General features: G+C 38.9%; 1 protein-coding gene and 1 long non-coding RNA gene across 2 annotated transcripts; one reads left to right on the top strand and one right to left on the bottom strand.

Moving 5' to 3' along the window:
• The first annotated feature begins 8100 nt into the window (after window positions 1–8100).
• On the top strand, window positions 8101–9439 carry LOC147818741 (uncharacterized). The gene is made up of 2 exons (XR_015437678.1): window positions 8101–8253; window positions 8386–9439. It is a non-coding gene; the product is annotated as an uncharacterized LOC147818741 (long non-coding RNA).
• A 770-nt stretch (window positions 9440–10209) lies between these two features.
• On the bottom strand, window positions 10210–19626 carry sar1b (secretion associated, Ras related GTPase 1B). The gene is made up of 7 exons (XM_023413072.2): window positions 19462–19626; window positions 16190–16265; window positions 14223–14342; window positions 13860–13925; window positions 13459–13562; window positions 12523–12654; window positions 10210–11915 (listed from the first exon to the last, which is right to left on the bottom strand). The coding sequence occupies exons 2-7, from the start codon at window positions 16245–16247 to the stop codon at window positions 11799–11801; spliced, it is 597 nt and encodes a 198-aa protein (XP_023268840.1). The 5' UTR covers window positions 16248–16265; window positions 19462–19626; the 3' UTR covers window positions 10210–11798.
• Between the last annotated feature and the right edge of the window lie 504 nt (window positions 19627–20130).

Below are 20130 nucleotides of genomic sequence, written 5' to 3'. Positions count from 1 at the left end.
AAGTTGGGAAAAACAGACACAAAGCCCAGTGAGTCACAATCAGGTGCTGATGTGTGAGAAAAAGACAGCAGGTCAAATACTGACATCAGTGTGATACGTCCCAGTTGATGACACCCTACCCAATAGAGTCTGCAGTGAGTGGATGTTAATTTAAAGTCAGTATTGATCAGCTGGATTGTCCTACAGTAGTCCACAAGTGCTGATTTGATGCATTTTTAAACTGTGTGATTAAAAGGTCTATTATCCTTAAGTACAGAAACGGACATAACTGTAGTCTCATCCTTTCTTCATATCCTGTCTGACTGTAGGAATCACTGCTTCTTTTCCCCCTTCAGTCACAGCAAAGAGGAATAGATTTAGAAATGCTTCCAGGATGGAGATGGTGTCAGAGATCCTCAGCTGCCTTCCAGTACTGACCTCTGGTGGTACGATATCATATGACTTAATAGTTTTACCAAACTTCCACCACAGAACCATCAGCAAACATTTCAACTCCCAAATGCAATAAATGCAAAATCATTTATCTTAATATAATATTGGTGCAAGGACTACCATCTTACAGACTTTTGTAAAACATATTTACACCCTTTACCTACACCACTACAAGGCAAATGTAAAGTAGCCTATACCCTATGAGAAGCTATAGTTTTCATGTTTTAACTGCAAAGGACTGCCTGTTCTGAAAAAGATTTCCCAATGACCCTTTGTATTAAAAGTAGAGTTTGACAGTTTGTCGATGTGTAAATTAAAACAATTAAACAATCCTTGTCCATAGTAGTTTATTACCATGCAAATATTTAGAATCTTGTGTGATAGTTTCACGTATCAGAAGTTGTTTATATTATAATATCCAGATTCATTATTTTTATATGCACAATTTTCCCCTCTACTGTGAACAGATTATATTGCATTAAAATGTAAAAATATACTATCTAACTAAAGCTTGATTATTTTAATACAATTTCAAAGTTAAAAATCGTAGTGTCTGGTAATCGGCAGTATCGTATTCATATATAGCTCCCAGTATTTCAGTAATCTATGATACATTTTTCATTATGTTAATGCTTTATTATTCTACAGTTCCTATAATGTCAAAATAATTTCCCGGGACATATAATTTCCTTCAGCTTTTACAAACAGTTATGTAAGTTGGTACTCCAGGAACTTTCCTAATCTTATAAATATTAGCTCCCCTCTAAATTAAAAAACCAAGCGTTACCCCTACTTAGAGTAAATTTGCACAATCTGCTATACTAAACGTAGACACACATGGTCAGGATTATTTGAGTTCTTATTTTTGCAACTTTAAGGTCACTGTAAACAAAATGAACACCAACAACAATATTATGCTCAAACAGTCGTCCTTCATTCCTGCATTAGCAAGTTAGCACTAACAGCAATTTTGCCCTTCACCCCTCAGCCCTGACCCCCTGCCCACTTTTCCTCTGGCGTTGATATGTTTTGCTTTAACTGTCCTCTCTTATATTAAAATGTATATATTTAGATTAAAGTATTACCAGCTCTTAGGAACTGCTGGCAGAGGGAGCGTTACATAAAAAGTTGGCTTGCCTTTTGTGTGTGTGTGGTTGCATCTTTGTATGAACATTTACGCTTACGCCTGTGTTTATTCACTTTCTTCACTTACATGTGTGTTGGTGTGCACGTGTACAAGCCTGTGTGCGTACGTTAACTGTATGCATGTTGGTTTCTACGTTGGCCTGTATATTATATGATGCTCTAACTGAGGTCCCTGTATGTCCATGTTGTGCGTGGGCATTCATGTGTCTGTGTGTGTGTTTGTGAATCTGGCAGGCAGCATTGTTCACAGCGGCGGTGAAGGACACATCACCATGGTGTGTAAACCCCCTCCACCCCCCCAGCAACTATAAATAGCTTTCAGTGTTTTTGCAGTGTGTGTCTGTGTTTGTGTGTTACCCTCTACTTCACAGAGTTACCGGACTGTTGATTAGGAGAGGGTGAAAGAGGAAGGAAGAGAGAGAAGGTAGGAACATGACAGAGAAAATAAGCAAGAAAGAAATGGAGCTAAGAAATTTTGAGGGAGAGGAGGCAAACAAAAATAAATATATTAAACTCCTGACCAGAAATGAATGATAACTTTAAGATCGTAGTCAGTGTCACCTGAGTCATGGTGACACTAACAGATAAGTTAAAATCCTTAAAAGTATTTTCATGCATGACCATGACCTACACATCCCTCATACTTTTATGTTCGGCATGTGAAAAAAGGCCTATATAAATCCTAATATTCAGTATCTAATTACACATTAAAGCTAATTATAAGAGCAAATTATTACAGAGCATTCAAGGCAAAACAAAGTTCAAACAAGCAAGTCCATCGGCACAGATTACAAACATCCACAGCTATGAGTGACTTAACTTTCAAACCAATGCAACATTAAAACTGAAATTATGAAAATACATACAGTCCACACAGTACGTGCAACAACTCAACGTCCAGGCTGACGTTAAGGCATTTATAACGTCTGTGTCATCAACTACTACAGCTATGCATAAATGAACACACAGACACAGTAGGCAGTTTAACCATCAAGAGAAGGCAGGGAAGAGTCATTTGAGTCATGCTAAATGAAGACCACTGGCCACTGTCCTTCCCTTCATGGAGGACAAGTGTTCTCCATGTCATTTGATTTCCCGCTGTTTTAGTAATTTTGAGTTTGGCATTGCTATTAGCTCAATAAGATACTCATATGGCGCAGATGCTGTGATTTTAGTGGTAATAGAAAACAATCTCACTGTTAAGTTTCTATCAGTGACGGCTCTTATCTTAAACAGTTTTTTGACAGTGGTGTGCTGCGGTCTGATTGGTTGACACTTCTTACTATCATCGAACGACGTTAACTTCACCTGGCTTGTCTCCAGCAAGACTGCAATATGCTGTTTGACCACATTGGTTGGCTCACATTACAATACACTGTAATCAGAAGGGGCGCTGTATATTGGAATTCACTCAATCAACATCTGGAAGAGGTGTCAATTTACTAAGTACCTTTAATTAAATGTACTAGAGGGCACAGTTAAAAAAAAAAATCTTTATTGAATAAACAATCAAAAAGGCAGAGATGAATTCCAAGTCAATATATGACTCCCCAGTATTATAAGGGTTTTTACACGCTGTACTGATACCTTAGTTAAAGGAGATAGTTCTGGTTATTGGACATGGGGTTGTGTGAAGTAGTTATGCATAATTAGTGTATTACCTGCAGTAGATTCGGATCAGCGCGCTGCCAGGTAGGAGAGACAGCAGGGAACACAGTACTTTCCTTTGCTACTACATATTTCTTCTGTGTCCATGCTCCCAGCCGCCTCTTTGTAAGTGACAGCACGCTGATCCGAATATACTGCGGGTAACACACTGACTATGCATGACTACCACGTCAAATAACCCAAACTATCCCTTTAAGTAAAGCGTCTGAATATTTCCCTCCACTACTGAAGATTAATAATGAATTATTTAGGCATGCTGGTTCTATGGCTCATATCATGTGTATTCTGGCTCATTGGCATGGCTTCCACGACACTAAAATGGAAAGGGTCCATCACCAATGTCATCAGTTCCACCTGTGCTTTTCCTGCTTAACAAATCACAGTCGGCTGTGAAAAAGATATACTCTGAGATTCTTACCCTTTATTTAAGACTTTATCCTTTACCTACTACATTTAAATATTGTACTTTTTACTCCACCACATTTATGTTACAGGTTTTAGTTACGTTGCAGAATTTTAAACCTGCTAAATACCCATTATCTACCCACACAGGTGTTTTCACTAACACTTCCCAATTAGACCTTTTTCTCAGGACTGTGTGGGTGTGTGCAGACTGCGCGTGATTGACAACTCCCACATTCTTCTGCTGAGTTTGTTGCATCCGCCAGGGCAGCACAACGTACACTGTTATTATTGGCTGTGCTCCATTTGGCCATGCCAGCGTGCCACTCATTCTATAGCGGCAAGGGCAGGAAAACCAATTTAAATGGACCACAGTTGGCATCTGATGTGGCAGGTATAATCTCTATAAGTTGATAATCAAACAGCAGCAGACAGTGGATATCCTGTGGTGACCTTTAATTTCATCTTTTAAGTGTAGGCAAAGACACCATACAATATCTTGTTTGAGCAAATCTAGCAGATAATGCCTAGATACTTCTCTTTTTATTGAAGTGACAGGGATAGCTTGTTTAAAAAAAAAAAATAGAGGGAATCTCAGTTTCTGTTGCTTCCTCAGGAAAAGCATCATTTCATTTTAAGGTTGATACGTAGGCATTACATGCTACTGGCTGGCATTCATTATAATCGCACTCTCTGGTATGCACTGCTGTTTTGATTGTTTGATTCAAGTATTCATTTCATGTACTGTTTCCATCACTTTGTCTGATACCGTGAGCATGGCTGCTACATGTTGACGGTATCACTTCCTCCGTAATAAGGAAGTGGAGTTCAGGAGAGACATGCCTGGCTTTGTCTCTGGGGTAATTCCTCACCCAGTTTATCTGATCCAAGGGTTTATTTTCAGGTCCCACGCAATAAAAGTGTTTATCATATCATCTGTGTGTTTGTGTGTGTGTGTGTGTGTGTGTGTGTGTGTGTGTTTTCTTGATTGTTTTGTTTTCTTTCTGTTTGTTAGATCTCTCATCTGACAACTGTCACAGCCCGGCTCAGGGCTTGACAAAGGAGGGGAAGCCGCACATGAGTTGTGACTAAAAATAAGTTACTAAAAGAGAAAGGAACTGAACACAAACTAAACAGGAAGCAAGCCAGAGGAGAAAGAGAGCAGCAACCATTAAAACTCCAGCTTCTACTGCTTACACTGCTGGTACTACATGTTAGTTACAAGTACTGCTACTGGTGCTTCTATTACCACTGCTACTAAGTACTGGACCTAGACATGACCATTTTCTTCAAACTGGTGACACATGCAAAGACATATCCTTAAGACGAATCCACATTTCTAATCACAGTAATGGAACACTGTATTTGATCCCCATAAGAAAATGAATTATCCTTCGGACCCATCAAAGGTCACCCACAGTAGAGCTTTTCTCCTCTTTGCTCAAGGACACTCAAGCAGGGTGGCAGTGTTGTTTCCCTACTCACTGCTGAAGACTGAACTCTTAGTCATCCCGGCCACTCAATTTCTTCATCACAATATCAATATCAAAATCACCTCTTCATCATTTATCCCCACCTGTCATGGTTTGCTATGTCAGACACTTTTTGTTAGTTTGGTTTTGGACTTTTGCACTTTCTGTTTTATTTTGTAATTGGTTTCCATGTGTGTCAGTGTTTTTGCTTCCTGTCTTGGTCCTGTGTCTGTGGTGATTGTCTGCCCCACCCTAATGTGTTTCACCTGTGTTCAATCACCCTTGCCTCCCTTGTCTATATAGTCCTTGTGCTTCCCTTTGTCTCTGTTGGTTCGTCTGTTTAGTTCAGGGTTTGTTCACGTCGTCTGTTCATGTCTGTATTTTGTTAAATAATCCTGCCTGCGCCGTCCCCCAATGTGTTGGCTGCATTTGGGTCCTACTTACCTCACTCCTTGACACCACCTGGCTTGTGAGAAGTTTGAGGACCAAGCTATCCTTCTCTGATGATGTTGCTTCTGTCTCTCGCTTTGCAATACACGATATAGGAAAAATCAGACCTTACCTGGCTCAGTACGCCACCCAAGCCTTGGGGCGTAGTTATCTGTCACCTTGACTACTGCTATGCCCTTCTCGCAGGCCTCCCTTCATCCCCAGTAAAACCCCTACGGACAAATGCTGCGGTGGTGCCTTTTCTTTGATCAGTTTAAAAGGACACATATCAGTCTGCTGCTCAATGACCTCCACTAGCATGGCCGCTAAAATCAAATTCAAGTCACTATCTGGGGCTGCACCCATCTACTCGAACTCAATCATACACTTTTGTGCTCCTTCTTGACCACTGTGCTTCTCCAAGGAATGTTTTCTGGCATTACCATCCCTGTATACAAGGCAATCACAGTCCAGTCCAGTTTTAGTTTGTGGTTCCCCAATGGTGGAAGGAGTTACCAAATGCTTTTCCGGGAGCACCTGCTCACCTAACACCTAACATGCTGAACTAGCACTAACTGTGCACTTTGGATAAAAGCATCTGCCAAATGAATGATTGTAAATTTAAGGGTTTAAAAGTGCTATTCATTCAGATCTTATACTTCAAGTAATTTCGTTCCCCCCACCCATAGATCAATGTGAAATACTATAAGGCTGCATCAGACACATCTTGCAGATAAAGGTATGAATTCTGAGCAGAAAACCTACTACTCATAGGTATTCACAAGACAGTGAAGTAGTTTTTCTTTTCTTTTTAGTTTGTCCTTTGAGTGCAGAGGGTAGATTATAAGGGATTGTTTCTGACACCAATATAATAAGTATTATAGTTTCAAAATAAGGTGAATTAAGTCTACAATGTTGATTAGAATGAAGGACAATGACATCTGCTGGAAACTGTAAACATAAACTTTTATTTTTAATTCATGCCCCCGTTAATTTTTGCACATATTATCGGGAAGAAATGAGTTGAAATATAAAACCATCAGTCTTAAAAGCCTGTAATGAAAATCTGTCACAACATATGAATGAGAGTGCTAAGTTGCCAGTGTTTAATATTCATCATTACATCATTAATCCTGCACTGAGAGTTTTGATCAAGTAAACTTAATTATTGTGAACAGAGGGCCCATGGGCCTCGTATGATAGAACGTCATTCAACTTTTTCACTTCACTTCAGGATCATTCATTTTTTCAAATCATACTTCAGCTCCAGCTTCAGTGGTGGATTCTTTGTGGCAAGTTCAAGCACTGTGAATAAATGTATTGATGTGGATCTCCACTCCCTCGCATATCTAGGAACATGTTTTCTAGGTACTCACTACATTGCCATGGCTACGCTACATTAACACATAAAGCAAAACAAAACCGAGGGCACTTTAGATGAATGGATAATCATTCTTCATCTGTGCTGCTTAAGTACAGTTGTTTTCAGCTTTTTTTTTCTTTTCCTAATCTCTGTTGCTTATACAAAGCAAAAAAACCTATAAACCAGAAGCTGTTGGTAAATGTTGCTAGGCCACCATCGTGAAATGAACCACTGCAAGTCATGCTGTCACGTTTTATCACTATTATTTGTTCTGTGCAATTTTGGTTTATGGAATTTTCAAGAAAATGTCCTCAAACTGTGCGTGCGTGTGTGTGTGTGTGTGTGTGTGTGTGTGTGTGTGTGTGTGTGTGTGTGTGCCTACAGTGTTTGTGGCCTGATTTTTCACTAGTATTTACAGTCGAAAGCGGTGTGTTTTACAGTAGACACGTGTTTAGCGTTGGGAATGCTAAAAATAAAAATAAATAAATAAAACATGAAGCTCTGCATCTTATCATCCATCACTTTATGTGTCAGTCTGACAGCACTTGGCATCTCAGGGTGAAACTTTTTGTTCAGAGACACTTCTGGTTTCATGACAAAGATAAATCACCAATGCACTCTTTATCATTTTGATCTAGACTTATCATAATATACTGTAGTTCAATCTCTCTGATTCGTAGTAAAAATTTGTTGATTGTAATGTTTTTATCAGCAGTCAAATCAGCTGAATGATCATATGAGCATTTATAACATTGTTAGAAGTTAGAAGTTTCAGAAACTATAAGAATGAGCTGAAGGTTATTTGTACTCACACTTTTATTGTAACAACCCTCCCAGCCATCTTTTCATAATCCAACATTTTAAATTTAAATTTCTAAATGTATCTCCACTCTCATTGGAGCTCCAATTGCAAAAATGCACTCTACATATAAATATTTAACTTCACCTTTGGAAAATCACCTTACTCAGACCAAATGACTATCAGCAATATATGTACAAAAAAAAGTAAATGTTGTTGAATTTCAAAGCTATCCAGCAGCTCTTATTTTATAAAACAGGAATAGGATTTATTTCTTTTATAAAGATCAGATAGGAGATTTCCCCCTGAATGGATGGCCGTGTACCCTGGCTGTCCAACCCCTTCTTGTTAACTTCCTGTGTATTGTTGTCATTTGGTTTAGGTGTGTCTTGAATGCTGATTGCGAGGGAGATGCAGGCAAAGTCACCGTTAATGGGAAGTCACCTCCTCTGGTGTCTCATATCCTTAAATCGCTGTGAGGGAGGACAAGCTGCGTCAGTTTCCTCTGTAGAGCTGACAAGAGACTTCACACACACGCTGAGGTAAGACCACTGACAACTAATGCACTATTACCTTAAACACTGCTATTTAAATACTCCCTCCTCTCATAATCCTGCATTAAGCCATGTCAGTCTAATGTTAAAAAAAAAAAAACCTATCCTGCTCTCACCTAGCCTGCCCAGACAAGACAACCCCCTAGCACCTCATCCAGGGCAAGAAGCTCCATGTCTGTGTGGTCAGGAGTCCAGACCCATCGAGCCCACTCCTCTGTCACACGGATAGTGGTAAATCCGTCAAGCCAGGATGGCTACAGGGATCACAAACCAGTTCTGAGACCCACTGCCAATATCTCAGATCTCAGCTCAAACCGAGAGCCCCAGTCCCCACTGTGAGCGCAGCCCTGCAGGGGGAAGGTTGCCGGGGCAGCTCAAAGAAAGAAGCATCACTGTGGGGTGTGTGGGCATCTGCTGCTGGCTGGGTGTCTTGGCTGTCTTCTACCCACTGATTGCCTTGGGAGTTGTATATGGCAGATATTGTGACTGGAGAGTGCTATAATGTGTGGGGCAAAGAAATGGACATGGATGACCCATGTGTATTAGGGAATGTGAACTTAAAGGAATGTACTAGTAGTTGTCCATGTTTTATCAAATTATTTATGAATTACGTATACATTTCTGATATTTTTCATAGCATATCATATGATAGTTTTTAGATTAATTTCTTATCTTTCACATACTGTATGACAAAGAAAGCTGAATTTGCTTGGGAGGCAATCCATTGCGATGCACACTTCACTGCCTTTATTTTAAGACGCACATTTGAAGTACCTAAACCTACTGCAGTTGGGAGCGGGGACAGTATTCAAAATCTCTGCTTGAGGTGTAAGCAAGCAAGCAAGGAAGCAAAGCCTTACTTCATTCCAGGTGGAAGCACAATGTGCTGCATAAGGCCTGAGCTACCACTGAAATTGCAACCACAAAAACTATACATTCAAGGAACCCCCAGCATTCAATAATTAATAGTAGCAGTCCATTATTATTGCATTCACCAGTTTTGTTACTGGAAAAAGGAAACCTCGAAGACAAACAGTGACACCAACTGACCAATACACGACCTGAATGTGTTTATTGCATTACTGCAATGAAGCAGTACACTGTATAAAAACAATGTATTTAGTAAGTCTGTGAGGTGAGTGATTTTTGTGGAATACTAAAAATCAAACCAGTTGCTTTGTGGATCTTCATCTGAATAGAACATGCACAGAATGCTTTGAAAAACTGACACAATCAGGAAATTACTGGGATAAAACCAAGGGCTTTATCCTACCATGCAGTGGTACACCTGCTTGTCACGTGAAAGCCAAGTGAGAAAATAAATTTACCTTGTCAGCAATACTGATGTTCTAAAGAACCCCTTTGGTGCCATTCATACTATGTCTGATTCACTATCATCTGTGTGAAGAGTAACTATAAATTGTATAACACTCCTAAAAATGTACGCTTTAATGTCATGTACGCCACCTTGTGGCATGATAGTAAAGTGCTTGTAATGAAGTTCAAGAATATGAAGTCAATTTGCTTTTTACATAACCTCTACAGTTAACTGTGTACATGCTGCTATTTAATCCAAAGCTGCCTAATATTCAACTATAACCGTCAGATCAACATAATTTAATTTAGTGTTCACACCCAGTGTTGAAAACAATAACCATGTACATTTAATCAAGAACTATAGTTGAGCAATTTACTTCGAGAATTTCCATTTTAAGGTACTTTTTATTTCTACTCCTTTACATTTTGGAGAGAAATATTGTTGTTCTTACTGTGCAGCATTTTTTGTCAGCTATAGTTACTAGTTACTTTGCACCTTTCAGTATCAGAGTATTTTTGATGCTGTTTTTTGGTACTTTTACTTAAGTAAAGGAACTGATTCCTTCATTCATCAGTGACCTCACCAAAGAAAAGTGACCAAAAAAAAAAATCAGTCTGCATTGTGGATCAATGTTAAAGCCTGTTATTCATTGCAAACATTTATTACATTTTTTATGATGCAAACAACAGCAAGTCCCACCCTTGTTGGAACAGCTCATCACATAGTCATGAGGGAATGAAAGAGACACAAAGGGACAGGGACAGAAAAAGTGTGTATTACGCGCAATTCCATTGTTTCCTTTAAAAAAACATGACAATCAGCTCTCATTGTAAATTTGGCATCTTCTTTCCTACTGTTGTACTCTGGAATAATGGTCATTAAAAATCAAAAGAACAAGGCATGCATAATAGTTTCTGGTAATGCACATAGATCAAAGGATACCACTTATAAATACAAAATCCATGTACGATGTTCGTGTACATTTCATATATACATGGTCCCTTTCTTAGAGGTGTCATAGGTCTATCTACCTGCTCCCACTATGGGATTGTGTCCTCTGTTATCTACGCTTGGTCACTAGATTCACCCTGTAAAAAGGTCTGCGCTGCAAATTACATCTGTAGGATGAACAATTAATATCAACGACTACTAGATGTTACAACCATCGGTTCATTCCTCCCTTCATCTCTTACTGCATGTTATTATCAAGCTATTTACTCAAAAGCTTCATTTACTTAAATAGTTTTCTTTGCATCAACTGACCATTGTGCTATCTACATGATTCCATCAAACCTCGCTGGGGTTATAGCCAGTATTATTTTTCTATTAAAATTCTCCTCCCATTGCTTTACTACCACCCCATGCTTCTCTTTAAAAAAGGGAGCCCACAGTTAACGTAGATCCATTCAATGCTACTGTGCCCACAAGATATAAGTCTGGAACAAAGTATTTTAACTTCCAAGTAACCTAAATAAATGGATCACTAAGGTAAATGCACTGGTCCATTTTAATAAATGAGTGAAACAGCCACACGTCTATAGTGAGGGCTGTATACGTGGCCACACATTTTATTTATTGAAATTATGTAGAAAAAAAGGAAAAGAAAACAAAAAACAAAAAAAGGGACTAACGAAAACGCAGTGATTAAATACAATGTTGAATGAATGTCTTTACTGTTAAAAAAAAAAAAGTGTACTGCAATGTATACAACTATGTTGCTCTCTGTCATTGCTCAAAATGAGATGCAGAGGGGGAAGAGGCGCCAGGGATTTTGATACATGTACAGATTTACAGTTATAACGCATCTATCATCACACTCAACAGATGGCAGAAAGGGAGGGAGAGAGGGCAGCAAACAACAGACACAATATAGAAAAGATTCATCCGTTTGAATTCGAACACCCTTTGCTGTGGAACCGATGCTATGCTACTCTCTTAGAAAAAGAAAGAGAGATAGAAACGAGCGAGTATGTGTGTGTGTGTGTGCGCGCGTACAGGTATGAATGCTGTAAGTGCGGAACCAAATGTTCGACCAATAAAAGTCTATTGGGATCAAGTTGTACTGGTTTCTCTGAAGGTGGAGGCAGACTTGTTTAACCAAACATGGGGCTGAGTATGATGGTACTGGTGGCAACGGTGGGCGTCTTGAGTGGTTGGGTTTAGCGCCCCCCTGATGGTGGTGGTGGTGTTGGTATGTTATGGCAGCTTGGCTTCTTTAGTCGATGTACTGGGAGAGCCAGCGGAAGCCCTCGCCGTAGCCCTGCCTCTTCAACACACTGCACATGAACACCTCCAGTGGTCTTGTGTTCAGCTCCTTCATGGGAATGTTACCCTGAGAGAAAAGCAGGAAAAAACTCACACTAAATTTACTTTTATTTATAATTAGATTACAAATTTATGTCATTTGCAAAGCCATGCGCTGATATAAAAAAAAACAAGTAAAACAGAAATCAGCTCTTGTGGGACACTGAGTTGTAGCTTGAAAGTTGTAACTTAATGAGATCAAGAGCAAGCTCTAGGTTTAAATACATCTCTTGAATATGTAAATATGTAAATAGTTCTATTAATTGGTGAAGAAGGTAAGTTCTACAAGAAAAATCTCTATCCCACAAACTAAAACTTGACATTTGTTTTTTCTTTTTTAATACTTCAGCTTACACATGGCCAGCCAGCAGCAATATATTCCACCAGGACTGCAGGGACTTGAGTCTGTTTTGACACCTAACTGAATAACTTGGCAGTGTCAGTGTAGTGGGGTGGAGACTCCTCCGTCTACCTTTGGCTCTTCATGCAGTCTTTTCTTCGGTCAAGTCTCTGGTAATGACTTGACGTGGTATCTTGTTTTATACACTTGTCTGACTTATAAAAATTCTAAAGACAATATGTCTAAAATAGGGTATAACATACTGTCCTGACACATAACTGTTGCGTCTACTTACCTTGCCTGTCGTCTGTCCGTACAATCCAAACATTTCCCTCAGCCTCTCCTCACTGATGGCTTCTGATCTGTCGATCTTGTTGCCCAGGATCAGGATAGGCACATTTCCGATGGTCTCGTCTGTCATTAATGCCTAGGAGGGTAAAAAATACATTACTATTCGGTTTTAACTCTTATCCTTAAGATGATCAAGGAAAAAATCTACCCTGTTACACATCAACCTGTGATGTTTGAATGATATCTAGAGTCTTCCAGGAGTTATTTAGTTTCTAATAGTTTCTAATTTCCAAAATTTCCCTGAATTACACTGGGGTGATCCTGAAAGAATTGGACTGGGTTATATATGTAACTGGTAGAGAGCCAATGCATGGCAAGATTTTTAGTAGGTACTTTAGTCAGACAGGAAATGAAACAATGCTGTGATGAGCTGCGCCCACTTATTGCTATCAGACAGGGTATTGTATTTCATCAGCTATTGTGAGAGCAGAAATTCATATCTTTGCCTTGTGTGCAATTACTAAACATTTGTGCTCAGATGTGACTTTAGGGAAAAAAAAAAACACCTTGTTTCATTTCTGAGGGAGGTTTCCATGTTGTTTATAGATACAAAAATCAGTTTGAATCAATTTTTTAAAACCTTTTTTGTGCAACATTTAAGAGTTTTTATTACATTATTTCTAACTTTTTAAGTAAAGGCTGTTTGAATACTGCATCAGGACTGCAAAGCTAAAATACTAGCGGCATTAGCAGAATAAAACAAACTTAACAACATAATTTTTTTTTACAACAACTAACCTACCACTATCTCTACTTTGCTGATGCCATAGACACATTAAAACAAATAATTGACCAAAAGTATGCATTTTTATATAGTTTAGGGAAGTTCTGAATGTTGTCAAAAGCACAGCTCTACAGTGACATGGTAGCAGGTACTTACATCAAGTTCTGCTTTTGATTCGCCCAATCTAATGTGGTCCGCACAATCCACAAGGAAGACAATGCCATTAATAGCAGGGAGGTAGTTTTTCCACACTCTGCGGGCTGCGTGCACCGATTAACAAAAACACAAAAATAAACATGAGAGTTTTACAATGGTATATTGTATAGGCCTTATGTTAGCAAGAGTTAGGAGAGAATTTCCTTTATGCGCTGCAGAAATTGCATGCTGCTTATACCAATCATGTTATTTCCAGATCATATCTGCAGTGAAAAATATAGTATCAGGTCTTCGCTAAATCACAACCAAAAAAACCAAACAAAACGTATCATTATTATTAATATATTAGCATTTAAACCACGCCCCCCCCCCCACACACACACACACACACACACACACACCTTGTGCGTGGCCTCCAAGGTCGAAAGTGGTGAAAGTCATGCCAGCAATCGTCAACTCTTCCGAGGCTGGAGAAAAGAAAATAAATCATTAACAAATCTGAAAAAAACAGCATCACTTAAAAATCACTGACACACACAATTGTTTAGTGTATCTACACATGTAAAGAATGAAAAATGACAAAAATGAAAATTCAATAGGACTGTTTGAAAATGTCCATTTAAAAATGGATAACAAATGTCTGTGAATAATCAACATGACATGATTCTTTTTTTTTTTTGTATGGATGGCTTTAAAAACATTACTGAGTGAGCATCTGTGGATGTGCATGTGAGAGAGAGAGAGAGAGAGTAGCACCAACTCACTTGGATGTAAAGTTGGCACATGCTGTCCCAATCTGTCATCTTTGAGCATGTGCAGTAGCGTTGTTTTGCCAGCATTGTCCAGGCCAAGAAATACTAACTTGCCGGATTTCTTGTACAGTCCTGAAACAAAGCCAGAAGGATTTTAGAATGCAAGCCTGGACATTAGAAATCTCTTTAGATGGGCAGAATCATAATATTCAACGTTCAGTCTTTGGGAATTTCACACATACGAAAACCTCGCCCATTTCAGTTGGAAGGTCTTTCATGGCTTAAGAACCAAAACATAAATGTGACACTTGACTTGCCAAGCTCAGACTTGTTCTCAGACATGTACTAGATATTCAGATCACACATATAAATATTGTCCTTGATGCACAATGAAAACAGTGGCTATAGTCCACCTACTGATTTTGCCATTCTCTAATCTCTACTTAACATTATGAACATTAAAAATTTAATCCCCCCTTGCTCAAGCTAGGCTACAATCCAGGGTTTCCGCCAGAAAAGTTGTTAGGCCCCCTCGATTGGACCGGGGGAGCATTTTCTGCTGCATGGAGTTGTAAAAAGTAAGTAGAGGTCAATTTGCTTTTCAATGAAGGAACGACATTCAGTCAAACTGATAAAACTCACTATTTGTCACAACAAAATCACCTTAAATCTGAACTGCACAAAAACATTTTATGCTTTAAATGGAAACAAACCAGATTTTACTTTTCTCGTCCGTTCTCACTGATGGGTGTAGCGACTAGCTGAATACACAACAAGGGTTCAACTAAGGTTACTACTTCCTCCTCCTTAACTTTCCTGACCAGATTACAAGGCTGAGTTTACTACTCTGAGTCAGCGTAGAAATACCCAGTTGATTTGTGAAATTTCTGCTTCACTCAGCTCAAATAGATGTCCTTATTACTCACAACAGCACTATCTATGCAACCTGTCTGACAGGGAGAGCAGGAATGACTGCTTCACAGGAGCAGCTCTGACACAGAAAATAAAACAGCACACGCTGGGGAGAAGAGCAGCTGGTACACATAACAAGAGTTTCCAGCAGATCTGAAATGGACACTTTCATCACAGACAAATGTAAAAAGCTGGGTTGAAAAATCACATCATGTTTGTCAGAGACATTTCTTTTGTGTGCCTTTCATGACATATGCCATTTGGTGGATGCTTTTAGCTGAGCCATTTTACAGAAACAAGAGTTGCATGTGTCATCCCAATGGGAACCAAACCCATAAGCCATCTTGCGTAAATACTTTCACCAAGGAGATATAAAAGGGCCCATTGAAGCTATACAGAAGCATTTAAAGAACTGTGGCCAGTGATGATGCTAATTCATTAATTTCTTACCACATGGGCCACATTAGAAACTCATCAGTGTGAAGAGGGCCTTGTGATGAACTTTGACTATCAAGTAAACTGATGCATTTGCAGTACAAGGGCTTTAGCACAGGACACAAATTTGCTGAAAATGATTTATTACATAAAATTTTGTAGTGTAGATCTGCTGTTAAGAAGTGGCGCCTGCTGAGCCATCAGGGTATTTGTGTTTCAAATTTGTGTCTGCGGGCACACAGTGAACAAACACTTAAAGAGAAACTCCTTTTCTTCCTATCACTTTCTCCCACGACAGCATTGAATTTGTAGGAACAAAGCCCACTATTGTGCACAAGTCTTAGCCCTGCTTTTCACTATACATCTGAGGACTGAGGTGTAAGACAGACCAGTAGTTGTAACAATGAAAGTTCTTCTTGTGATCACTGACGATATTAATCGGACTATACTTACATTCTATTAACAATTTCATCATGTTACTTAACACTTTTTACAATAGCTGTGTGCTTCACACTACGTGAACACCATTTTCATCGACTTAAAATAATTAAGCAGTCTGCAGTAATCTTTTTAAGGTCTTCAACACTGAATTCCTGTTTCCTGTAAGTTAGTGTTTGATCACTATTACTCACCTAAAAACTGTAGAACGCTATTGAAACTGCTATAAATCCAATCGAATAGGAATGACATATCCGGAGCTGTTGAATCCTGAAAAACAACAAATGGGAAAAACCAGAGGTAAGAAGACATAAACATACACCAAAGCAAATCAAGAACTTGAACATGTTATGTTAGCTGTATCATCTATCATTATTCTACAGTGAGTGAGCGAGATTGAAGCAGATACAAGTTGTCTAATGTTGCTACATTTTTTCATTTCTTCCCCTCAGAATATTTATCAATAACTTATTACGTTTTATTTATTTTTGTAAAAGGTTGCCAGTGACCATACAGTGTCTCTGTTCTAATGGACATGGTATACAGCACAAGGTGCATCGAGAAATGAGTGTCAGCACTAAACTGTTGTTGGCAGGAAACCTTCGGGGAGATTTGGACAGTTCCTCTCTTTATCCCCAGCATAAACAAAGTGTTGAAGTTCAACTTGGGGCTGAACGAGATGAAAAAAAAATTCATATTGTGATTATTTTTGACAGACGTTATGATTGCAATATCAGTCACGATTCCAGTGGGAGGCGTGATTTTTGCATTTCATTTTCATAAAAAAAAATATAGCAATTATGATGGGGTGATATTCGCTGGGGTGTAAGCATATTACCTTACATCTGGAGAATATGACCTGTAGGCCGGAGCATCTGTTTAAATTTAAATTTTGATGTACAGTATAATGCCAAGGTTGGAAATTTACCGTACATATTTGGTAAGATTACTTACATATATTATATTAAATCCATCCATATATTACTTACATCCATTAAACCGTAATTGGTATTCACTTCATACTATTCAGATTTAAAAAATACATATGCAGTATTTTTTTTTTTTCAGTGGCGCACTGTTGACTAAATTATGGTTTAATATCTACATTGATTACAGGCCGAGAAGGAAAGGTACCTGAAAACACCAACAAATGAACAGAACATAAATAAAGGCAACAGGAGACAGACAGTAAGATCAATAAGAACCAATCAGCAGCTCTCACCGCAAACCTTGTAAGAGTGACGGCACTCAGCTCTTGGAATATGAAGCCTACCTCAACCTATCAGACAGCCATTTACAACTGGTGATAAGAGCAATGAGTGGCTTTCTATAGCCAATGATAAGCTTGTTCCAGTAGGAGTCTTTGGACAGGAGGACAGAAGATTCAGAACACTGATCACATACCATCCTCAACAGGTAACATGAGTGTTTTGTTCACCATAAGCCATCTGCAAGGGCCTTGGAAATTAAGCCTAGTCTTAGCCTTTCAAGATAAGCTAGCTAGGATGTATTTCAATCAAAACAAAATGGATGTGAGCTTGGGCAAGCTGTATCTGTGTGAAATCAACAGCTCACTGACTTGCTACATGCAACAGCTTGTTATTTCTTCGTAGGAAAAGCTGTTGTTTTGTTGATTTGTCATTCTAGTTCACACAAGCGTCTTTTTTCCCTCTTTTAAATTACATGTGATCAGTGCTTCAACAAATGTCTTGGTCCTGAATATCTGAGAAAAGGGGGGAGGAAAAAAAAACCAACAAACATCCTCACTCTATAACCAAACGGGAAGCTTTTGGTTAGATCAAAATTCCTCCCCCCATGAAACCACAATGTTTGATCCACTGAAGACACACACACACACAGTTTACCAAATTCATCTAATTTTCTCAGTGACAGTTACAGAGGCATCAGAACAAGGCAAGCTGGTGCTGACCTCTAGCCCTTGTTACGTAATGTGCAAACAACTCCAGGGCTAAAGTATAAGGTAGCCAAAGTTCAAGACCACGCAAATACAGCTGAACTACACGTCAGTGACTGCTATGCTCTAGTCCCATATGCTGCCACTCTCATTGGCCTCTAAGACACTGTGGGCTAGCATTACAGTCCTATGCTCCCACATGTGGCGTGATGCAGCTGGGAAAGTGAAATAGTTTGACAGTTCACTGTCAACAAGCAGGCAAACATGGGTCAATATATTCATGTGTGTTTAAAGCAAGCATGACCAACCACATTAAAGTAGGGCTTCAACTAACTATCATTATCTTGTCATTTAATCTTATTTTCTTGATTAACTGATTCTTTCTTTGGTACCCAATTAATTTCCCTATGAATGACTTATTGATTAATCAATTAATTATTCAGCTTTATACTGAAATGACAATGATAAAAAGGTTTGCTAAAAATTGCTGATTGCCAAGTTAAGTCATTTGTAAGTGTACAGGAAGAATATGGTTGGAAAAGTCCTTAGAGCTAGCTAGAGCATCTGTTATTAATAAAATCTACCAAATGATTTAATGAGCATAGTTTCAAGTTTAGTGTACTTACTCAAAAATCACCAGGGTACACGTGCTGACAGTTTGTCGTTATTGCTATTCACCTTCTGAACTATTTCTTCCGTTTCTGAAGAACAACCGTTAATGTTTCCCAACACTCATATAATAAGGATTTGAAAATGTTATTTATGTGAACATAACAGCGCTGGTTTAGACATGTATTTAAGCTCACAAATTAAGATGTAGAACACATTTTCTCCCTTTAGGAGACATTATCTCAATTAACTCCCATTTACTCGGCACTCTCAAGCAGGCGTTGTGATTTCACACAGATCCCATGAGAAAAGTGAGTCCATAACATTATAAAGACTCTGAACGCAAGCTGTCAAACCAGTTATCACAACCACTGTCAACGTAGCAGATTGCTAACCTTTACCTTAACGGCTAACGTTACATGGATGATTCATCTTCGACAGATTACGTGTTGGCAAAACAACTAAAAGGGCCAAATTATAAGAATAATAACAACTCAAATGAAAATTAGACATATTCGTTAAGCCTAATATTATAAAGCTGGGGTGAGGCCGGCTAACAGGCTGGCTAGCAGGAAGCTACTAGTTACGTGTCATATTCTCTAAGAGGCGACGTTGCATCGAGAGGATACTAGCTACGTTAGCTACTTAGCAGTTAGCTAGAGAAATAATTCACCGACGTACCACCAACAACAGAAAACTGTGATAGTACGAGTTTTTCCCGTCTGATAACAAATGTTGATGTTAAAATAAATACAACAGCGGTTCAACTACGGGTTCAATCCAACTAGAGTCCTTGATAATAAGCGAGTTAGCCAACTTGGTAGTAGCAATGCTAACGTAGCATCGTTAGCAGCCGGGATAATTTTCTAGCCGTGATGCCGACCGCTCACATTAGACTCCTTTTTGATCGCAGGGGAAAATATGTATCAAAAAAATACTTACCCGTTATTTAGGTGTAGATTGATTTAACGAGTGCGTTCGCTCTTATACTCATGTAAATTGGTCTCCCGGTCAAAAAAGAGAGCCTGCGAGATGCCAGGTCTTCCTCTCCTTTTTCGTGTTTTGTTACTGAGCCACGACACTGCAATGGCTGTCCAACAACTCCCCAAAACTCTGCCCAGCCGCTTCCTGTTTATGTTTCACAATAATCCTTCCGGGTGGAGAACTGACATACACCGAGGGTCCAGAGCTCTTAATTTATAATTTACAAACACATATCTCACTGGGTTTTCCCATGCAATATTTTTTATGAAGACGCGTGTCACTGGTTTATAGATCAAACAAAACCACAAACGATTGCAGTATTTACTTTCTCGCTTGTAAAGTCATTTAAAATAATCGTGCTAGTCTTAAAAAGACTAAAAAATGTCACTTATTCTATGGGTGACCATTACTCTTGTGATTGTTTGAATTCTAGATGGACATGAGTATTCATATTTTGCCAATTCCGTCACATCCAACTAAATGAGCAAATACTATAATAAGCGGTGGTTGTGCATAAATTCGAAGATTTAAACAGGTAAATAAATTCTCTCTTCTTGTTCCTAGTACGCTTGGAAAATCCAGAGCACAAGAGGAAATGCCACGTGTACACACTGCGCATGCCCGAGG

Source organism: Seriola lalandi, unplaced genomic scaffold, assembly GCF_002814215.2.
Source record: "Seriola lalandi dorsalis isolate HSWRI2012SDOR001 ecotype SW California unplaced genomic scaffold, Sedor1 jcf7180002054502, whole genome shotgun sequence".
Classification (NCBI taxonomy): Eukaryota; Metazoa; Chordata; class Actinopteri; order Carangiformes; family Carangidae; genus Seriola; species Seriola lalandi.
This window is presented reverse-complemented; position numbering and strand designations above follow the sequence as displayed.